This window comes from Cnephaeus nilssonii (assembly GCF_951640355.1).
Source record: "Cnephaeus nilssonii genome assembly, chromosome: 6".
Lineage (NCBI taxonomy): Eukaryota > Metazoa > Chordata > Mammalia > Chiroptera > Vespertilionidae > Cnephaeus > Cnephaeus nilssonii.
Genome location: NC_137077.1, coordinates 95,592,151 through 95,600,733, shown reverse-complemented (window position 1 = coordinate 95,600,733; position 8,583 = coordinate 95,592,151). Strand labels below are relative to the sequence as shown.

The 8,583-nt window shown below is 48.0% G+C and overlaps 1 protein-coding gene across 1 annotated transcript; it reads right to left on the bottom strand.

Annotated features, from left to right (window-relative positions):
- Nucleotides 1–403: 403 nt before the first annotated feature.
- On the bottom strand, nt 404–7,095 carry RASL11A (RAS like family 11 member A). Its single transcript, XM_079773539.1, has 4 exons — nt 4,331–7,095; nt 3,891–3,947; nt 3,706–3,785; nt 404–2,754 (listed from the first exon to the last, which is right to left on the bottom strand). Exons 1-4 carry the CDS (start codon nt 4,452–4,454, stop codon nt 2,287–2,289), a joined length of 729 nt encoding a protein of 242 aa, XP_079629665.1. The 5' UTR covers nt 4,455–7,095; the 3' UTR covers nt 404–2,286.
- Nucleotides 7,096–8,583: the final 1,488 nt, after the last annotated feature.

Here is an 8,583-nt window from a genome sequence, read left to right as displayed (position 1 = left end):
TTGGATCATAGGCTGCATTGGGACATCTCTTGTATTTTCCTTTAGCTGCAAAGTTATGATTTAACTTTTTCCTATGGGATGTTTGATCTTAGCTTCTTGAACACAGAGAGGGGGCCCCTGGCACTGGGTGGCAATCTGGGCACACAATGAGCATAACCATGATTAGGAGGATCAGTTGTTTCTCATGTCCATGCTTAGGTATGGTAGGAAGCAGGAATGGAGATGATAGAAAGAACTCCTTTGTTCTGAGGGTATGCAAATGAGCAAGGAGAATTGAGTCCTTTTTTTAGGTTAATGGAATCTAAAACAATATTTTTAAAAATATATATTTTTATTGTTTTCAGAGAAGGGGAAGGATAGAGAGATAGAAACATCAATGATGAGAGCGAATCATTAATCAGTTGCTTCCTGCACACCCCCCACTGGAGATAGAACCTGCAAACCCAGGCACGTTCCCTGATAGGGAATGAAACCGTGACCTCCTGGCTCATAGGTTGACCCTCAACCACTGAGCCACATTAACCGGGCTAAAACAATATTTCTTCTTAAATATTTGGACATTCCTTTAGATATAAATGATCTAATTTTCTAAATCATTCATGTCATTTTGCCTAGGTAAATGCCCCTCAAGTATAGGGAAGATTGGTGTTACTGTCAGAGGTCTGGACAGAGGTGGCCTTGGAAGGGCAATGGTCTGCAATGGCCAGAAGCTGCATGTGTCACTTTCTGTCAATGCTAATAAAGAACTTTTAACTACTCAGAATGTCTTCTGTCCTTGTTCTGCAAAAGTGACAAGTTATGTCACTGTAATCTCCCATTATTGTCCCTTGGCCCCAATAAATAATACAATCATTTATTCATCAAATTTTTACTGAAAACCTATCACTTCACGTGCAAGTACTGGACTAGAAGCTTGGAATACAAAGTCATAAAATGCAGTTACTGCCCTTGAGCAGTGCTCCTTCCAAAGAAGGTGATAAACAGCTACATGACATAGTTGGGTTATAACACAAATGCAATGAAAATAGAAGGAGACTCAGAGAAGGCACCCAGAGGCTGAAAGTAGCATGTGACTTGGGTCTTGGAAGATGAGTTAGCCATATTGGAGGTGAAGAAGACGGAAAAATATTCAAGGCAGAGGAAATAGTTCATGCCAAGGCAAAGAGGTGTAAAAGAGCCTCGTGTATACTGAGAAAGGCAGACCGGTCTATTGGAATGGAGGGTGTGTGTGTGTGTGTGTGTGTGTGTGTGTGTGTGTTGGCAGAAGGTGATGATGAGGCTGGAGAGGTGGTGAATAATCTTGATGCCATGTCTCATTTATATTTTATCCACTAAATAAGGGAAAACCAGCTGAGGTTTTTCAATCATGGAAATAAAATGATTAGGGTTGGATATAGTAAGGTTGTTCTGGTATAAAGAAAGAATTAGACAGGTGGCATTCCATAAGCCAAGAAACCAGAGTCTTGCCTGGACCCTTACCTACACTGGTAAAGGCCTGAATTAAGGCAGACAGTAACAATTTAGAGAAAAATAAAAAATTGACAGATCAGATACCCTATTGAATATGAGGGTCAGGGAGATAGAGAGGAAAGGAGAATTTTTAGGCAACTCCTGAATGGTAGAGTGCACTTACTGACATAAGAAGTACTGGAAAATGGTTTTTTTTGTTTTTGTCACTTGTTATTTGCAGAGTAACATTACTATTTATTGGTACAAGTGGAAGTTTATTCTCCCACCCTTATTTAAAAAACAAAATACCATTTGCACTGATGTAATTTTTAACATCATTGCACAGTGGAAATCAAATGATGTTAATTTCATGCCTGTGGCAAAGTGCCCTAATTAAAGACATCCTGCAGTTATTCAAATCTCTTTCCTCCTCCACATATTTTTCTTTCTCCCACAACACATTCCCTCCACTTAAACCCCTCCCAACAGAGAGACACCAATCAGAGTTCAGACTGGGGGCAAGCATGGAGCAGTTCTGGGCTCTGGTGCAAGTATGATTTCTATAAAAAGACATTTAAGAAACAAGGCGAAATGTTGCCATTTTGCCTTTAATGGAAGGGTGGCTAGCAGTTACAGTAAAAAAAAAAGTTTTATTTAAAAAAACAACTCTTCAACTTCTAGGCAATCACTGAATTTTCAGAAATACACATACAATTGCAAACCAATAGTTTGTATAAAAATAAACTCTGAATGTGTGCTTAAAAAGGAGACCTCCTCCCCAGTCTTTTCAGCTGCACAAATGCATAATAAAAAGGAGGCAGTCTGTCTGAGGTGGGTTTACCCCAGTGCGGAGGGCGCTTTGACTTTGGGAGACAGAGCCTGCTTGAAGCGCCTCTTCAGGTCTTGCATGTTGGGAGAGCGTGGCCGAGGAATGATGGAGGCCCTTCTCCTCTCCCCACTGAGGCTGTGCAGCTTGCTCACTTCTTTGCAGAGATGCTGAAACACATCACAGACATCCTCATAGTTTTCACTGGTGGAAATTTCAAGGAACAGGCTGCCCAGCTCATTGGCTAGCTGAACACCATCATCAGTCTGCACCTGCCGGGCATGCAGAAGGTCCCCCTTGTTGCCCACGATGATGATAGGGGCCTTTGAGTCGGGGTGGATCTTCCGGATGTGCTGGTAAAGGGGGCGGATCGACTGGTAGCTGTCGTAGTCTGTGATGGAATAGACCAGCAGAAAGCCCTCTGCCCACTGCACGCATTTGGACAGGGAGTCAACCACCTGCATGAGGTTGTCTTGGACCTGAGAAGATCAAAGGGGGTCTGATCAAGGAAGCCCTCAGTGGGAGAGGACTCAAAATAACATCAAAGTAAACTCTGAGCAACGGTTGAAAAAGAAATCACTAAATACAGTTTTCAGATTCTGCCCTGCTTCTGCAGAAGGAGGTTTTTGATGTAGAAAGAGCACATTCCCAGGCCAGTTCCCTGCCTGGGTTATTTTATTAGCTGTTACCAAGGCATTGTTTTTAACCTCCTTGCCGGGCAGGTAGTCTGTGGTGAGCCTAGGCTGACTGAAGAATGACTTCAATGAGAACTTTCAAATCAGAATGTCACAATTTTTAAGGAACTAACTCAGAAAAAGCAAAACTTGGACAATAAGCCAAGATAAACATCTATTCCCAAAACCCATAAAAATATTTTTAGCATGTCCTCCTTGAGAATGTTCCAGAAAAAAAAAATTCTTTCTTTCAGTTCTTCCACGAGACCTTTCCTCCCTAGAAGGGAGAGCAATTAACTTAATCAAGTTACATTCCTGAGCGGGCGCCAAGCGTGTCTGACCGCAATTAGTGACTTGCGGGAACAGCTAGGGACAGAAGCACTTCCGCAGTCCTTGCTAGGGGAGAAGACCCCCTCCAGGGCCCCGGCCGGTCAGTTTTGTTAACGGTTCCACGGCCAGCCCTGAAAGAGGGGGTGAGACCCAAGCCAGTAGCCTTGCCCTCACAGCTCGTAAAGAGAAGCCCAGCGCCTCCCCCCTCTCAGAGGTGAAACTATGTGAAAACTATGAAGATGTCAGAGGTGGCGCACAGGAGGAAGCGCCTCCAACATGCAGTCCTGGCCCTCTTGGGAGGTTTCGAACAGCCCACTCCTGGGGCCGGTCCGCTACTCCCATCCAAACGCACACCAAGCCCGCTGAGAGTGTTGCTCACGCTGCCGAGCGCCCTCGGGGGCGGAAGGGAAGTCCGCCAGCCCTTACCTGGATTCCCCCGGGGGTGTCCTGGATCTGCAGGGACAGCTGGTCTCCCTCGACACACACAAGCCGTGAGTACAACTTGCCTGGAGAATGAAGAAGAGTCTGCTGTTAAATTCTTACGTTCTCAGCAGGACAAAGAAAATCGAAGCACGCAGCCACAAAAGCAGGGGGCACATAATTGTTCTAACCTGTATTCGGTTCATAATCGCCAATGAATCTCTTGGTTAGGAAGCGCACAATCATTGCTGAAAGTGAAATAGGAAAATCAGGTGAAGGGCTCGGACAGGACCGTCAAACACGACGCTCCCCAGGAGAGGAGGGAGGACCGGGCAGCGGACTCTGCAAACCCCGGGGTAGCCTTCGTGGTCTCCGTGCCTTTGGTGGCGGGACGACTGCAGGTACTCGACCTGCTGCACCGGCCCTCGTTCTCCAACCTGCTGCACCGGCCCTCGTTCTCCAACGGTGCCACACCCGGCGAAGCAGCGGGGAAGCCAGAGGGGAGGGGATGTCCGCTTCCTCCCTGTGCCCAGTCCTCCTCCCCCGGCTGTGAGCTCCCACTCTTCCCCTTACCCCGTGGTTCGGACCCGGCCCGGGGTGGGCTCCGCCCTGAGGTCCCCTAGGCACTCACCGCTCTTGCCCACGCGGCCGGCGCCCAGCACGGCCAGTTTGATGTCCCTGGGCAGGAGGTAGTCGGAGGAGGACTCGGGGATGGGCGCGAGCAGAAAGTGCCCGGACATGCTGGGCGGCCGCATGGAGCGCGTCCGGCCGCCAGAGCACAAGCCTACCCAGCGAGGCCTCGGCCGCAGCGGGGTGGCTGGCGAGCGGGCAGCGCGAGGACTCGGGGTACCGGGGCCAGGCGGACCGCCGAGTTGTCACCGCCGGCGGCTTTTAAAGGACTCCGCGCGCACCAGGGCGCAGCGGCCGCCTCAGGCTCCTCCTCTTCCCCACCCTCCCCGTGGTGGCGGGCAGGGCGGGAGCAGCGAGGGCTGGAGACAGCGCTGCCGGCGTGCGCACTCCTCGCAGCCTGACGCTCTCTGCTCGGGGACCTGCGCGTTTCACGGCCCCCAGACGCTGGAAATGCAGGCACTATCCCGAGTGCAGGGAGGCCTCTCGCCGGGCTACGCCTGAGCCCGGTGGCCGCCTCCAGCCCGCAGAGGCGATCCTGAGTCAATAGACAAGTGAGTGAACCTGAGATCAGAGTTAGGAGCTGGGGGAGGAAAGGAAGAGGGAAAACTGTAATCAGTAGGATGTTTCTGCAACAGTGGGAGGTAAATTCCTGCCAAACGTTGCCTTTTATTTTCAAAAGGTGATGAGGGATGACAGTATTAGGGAAAAGGGGATGGGGAGAGAGCTCATAGTAGCAGTACAAGGGAACTGCAGTCACTGTGACCAGGCTCCAGATCTGTGAAGGCCCCGGAGGCAGTACTTGTTTGCTCCTCAGCTGGCACTAGCTGCATTGACTCATCAACACTCCCGTAAGCATTCCATGGGCTAGGAGGCTGGAAGCTCTGGCTCAGGACCTATGCACTTGAATCATGCATGTGCTTCACTATTCATTCCAGTACTGACTTCCAGGTGTAAAGTGGAGTTTAGGGTGAGGTGGAGAGTGAGAGAGAACCATGGCCTGATCATGGGTTTCTGGGCCCACCCTGGCAAGGCAGAGCCTTGGGAGTTTCACCTTACGCTTCTGGCCTCCTGCATTCCAGCCTCTTATGTCCAATTGCCTATTAGACACCCTTCCTTTACTCACTCCTCCCTCTATCCTGGTTGTATTAGTTAGCTTTTGCTGCATTAAAAAACACACCAATACAACTGGCTTCAAACAATGACCCCTCATATTTGCTCACATGTCTAAAGATCAATGGGGTGGTTATCCTACACTATGCCAGGCCCAGCTGATCTTGGCTGGCTCTTTCATGCCTCTGCAGAGAGCTGCCAGGGCTTGAGGAACTGGCATCATCCTGCAGCTGGCTGTCAGTCAGCTGTGATGAGGGAGGGACAGTAACTGAGTCACATATCTCTGCTCATCAAGCAGGCTAGCCAGGGCTTATTCTCATGGTGGCTGAGAAGGGTTTCAAGATAGTGACTGGAAGTGGAAAAGGCCTCCTGAGACCTAGGCTCAGAGGTGAACCCACCACCTCTGCTTTTTGTTGGCCAAAGCAAGTCATAATGCCAGCTCAGATTCAAGAGGTAGGGAAAAACGCTCCACTCCTTGGTGGAGAGAGCTGCAAAGGCACATTTGAAAGGACTGGGATGCAGAGGGGTAGAGAATGGATCCATTTTTTGCAATTGACCACACTAATGAATGTGCCTCCATCATCCAGTAGCCCATCCTTGACTCTCACTTCCACATCAATTGCCAACTTCCATAATTTCTACTGCCTCCATTTCTTGGTGTCTCCTCCTCTCCACCCCTACTTTCGTCATTTCTCAATTGAAGAATCCTGAATAATCTTGAAGGAACTGATTGTGAGTAGTTTACCTGTTCCTTCCTTGGGGAAGCTTCCTCTGACCACTGCTACCATTCATACACTTATTTCCCAGTTACTTTCTGGGCACATTCAAGTGTCACTACTTCCTGGTGGAATATTTGCTTCATGTCTGTCTCCAGGAGGGCAGGGGCTCTAGCTTGTGTCTTAGTACCAAGCACATAGTGGTACCTGGGACTTACAAGCTCTTGAATAAATGTTTGTTCACTGATTGACTTTCTGAATGAACAAATGGTGTCTTCACTGTATGAACTGGGAAAGACAAATCATGTGTGTAAACATTATCCCAGTACCTTAGTTTTGAGAGTAACCTGTTCTCAGGAGCAAGTGTTCCAGGAAATGTACTGAGAACTGCCATATTTCAGTTGTACTGACTTTTGGCTGTTCACAAGGCAATCCCCTTCTGTTAAACTTCAGTTTAACTGGGAAGACTTGAAGCAGGGCACCTCCTTCCCCGACTGGGGAAAAGGCACCCATAAAGAGAGTTACTATTTACAGAACAGCTTTGAAACTGTTAGCTTCCAGGGGTCTTTGAGCAGTTCAGTGATAGGGGTCTGGTTTGTTGTCTCTCAGATTCTCTTGGCCTTTCCTTCTTGGATACAAAATGGCTCCTGCTTCCCCAATCATTAAGTCCTCATTCAAGCAGGTTGGGAGGGCCTCTCTTTTCTTATTGTGAAACTAGAGGCCCGGTGCATGAAAATTCATGCACTGGAGGGGGGGGTCCCTCAGCCCGGCCTGCCCCCTTTCACAGTCCGGGGCCCTCAGGGGCTGGAGGTGACCCGGCGATCAGGGGAAGGCAATACCCCCATCACACCTCTGCTGCTGCCACTGCCGGCAGCGCAAGCCTTGGCCGGCCCTGGTAACCTGAGCCTTGGGCGGCCCTGGGCAGCTGGGGGGCTGAGGGCAGGTCTGGCCGCATCGTGCACCTGCCGCCACCCCACCCCCCCCACCGCTGGTCGGGCTGAAAGGACTGGGGGACTCCAGCAGGGCTGAGGGGACTGGGCGCTGCCATCTTTGTGAGGGTGTGATTGTCAATTTGCATATTCCCTCTTTATTAGATAAAATGATCCTCAGAAGAGCCCAGCAGACTTTCTCATATCCCAATGACCAGAACAAAGAAGCTGGAAGTTCATACAAGTATCTAGCAAAAAAGACTGGAATTGCTGTGACTAACTTGAACAATTATAGTTCCTCCCCAGGGGCTAGACAGTTGCTACCTGTTAAAATTCAAGGAACAGACAAGGGGATCTATGCTGAGCAGCTGTCAATGTGACCTGCCACAAACACTTGACATTCCTGGAGTCTAAATGCAGACCTTTCTAGGGAAAAGCCATTTCTTGGCTGAGTCTTGGGCTTATCTCTTCACTTCATTCCGTTATACATTCCCAGTCAGGAATAAGATCATTTAAGTTTAAGGTCACTCAATAAGGAAGATTCCTAAGACTGTTCTCTGCTCAGGTGATAATTACATTCCATTTTGCAATTACATGGCAACTTTGCTAGGTGAGCTCAAAATGTTATTCCACTTTTCTTGGAAAGCTCTTTGCATTTGCAAGTACACAAAATAGTCCATGACTTTTTAATGCAGATATTACTGAACTGTGGAATTATAAATAGCCTTGTGTAAATTGTTGCTGCTTGTTTTTCATTTGGATTTGTGTCATTATGTAAAATTGTGTGACTAACACAACAGGCATGCTGAAGTGGTTTTAGAAAAATAATAGAAATGTGTAGGCAGATAGGGATACACAAGTCCATGGGTGTTTAGAATGAGTGTGAAGGATAGAATCTGGAATATGCAAACATCACTAGCCTTAGAAAGTTACTAACCCTTTACCAGCTAAATAAGCTTGATTTCTAGACCTCAGGCAAAACTTCGCCAAGGGTCTGTCCTCTACTAGTTGAAGACTGTCCCTTCCCCCCAGCCCTGGTTGGGTGGCTCAGTTAGCTGGAGCATAATCCCGTACACTCAAAAGAAAGGTTGTGGGTTTGATTCCTGATCAGGGCACAAACCTAGGTTTCAGGTTCGATCTCCTTTCAGGGTGCTTAAGGGAGGCAAAGATGTTTCTCTCTTTCTCTCAACATATCTTCAGGCAAGGATTAAAAAAAACACCTCTCCAACCACCATCCCTAAAATTCAGTATCAATTACCTTTCCAGTATGGCCTAAATCCTTGAATATTACTATGCTTACAGGAGACTCAGAGACTATCTTTTGGTACTTTCCCCGGAATAGGAATTATGCTTCTGTCTTATACCAACTCCCTACTTTATTTCAACTGTCAAAATAATTAAAAATCTACTCTGTAAGGCTGTTAAGTGCTGGTACAAAACACAAAGAACAGCTAAGTTTCTACTATAAAACATTTACTGAAAAGACAACACAGTACATA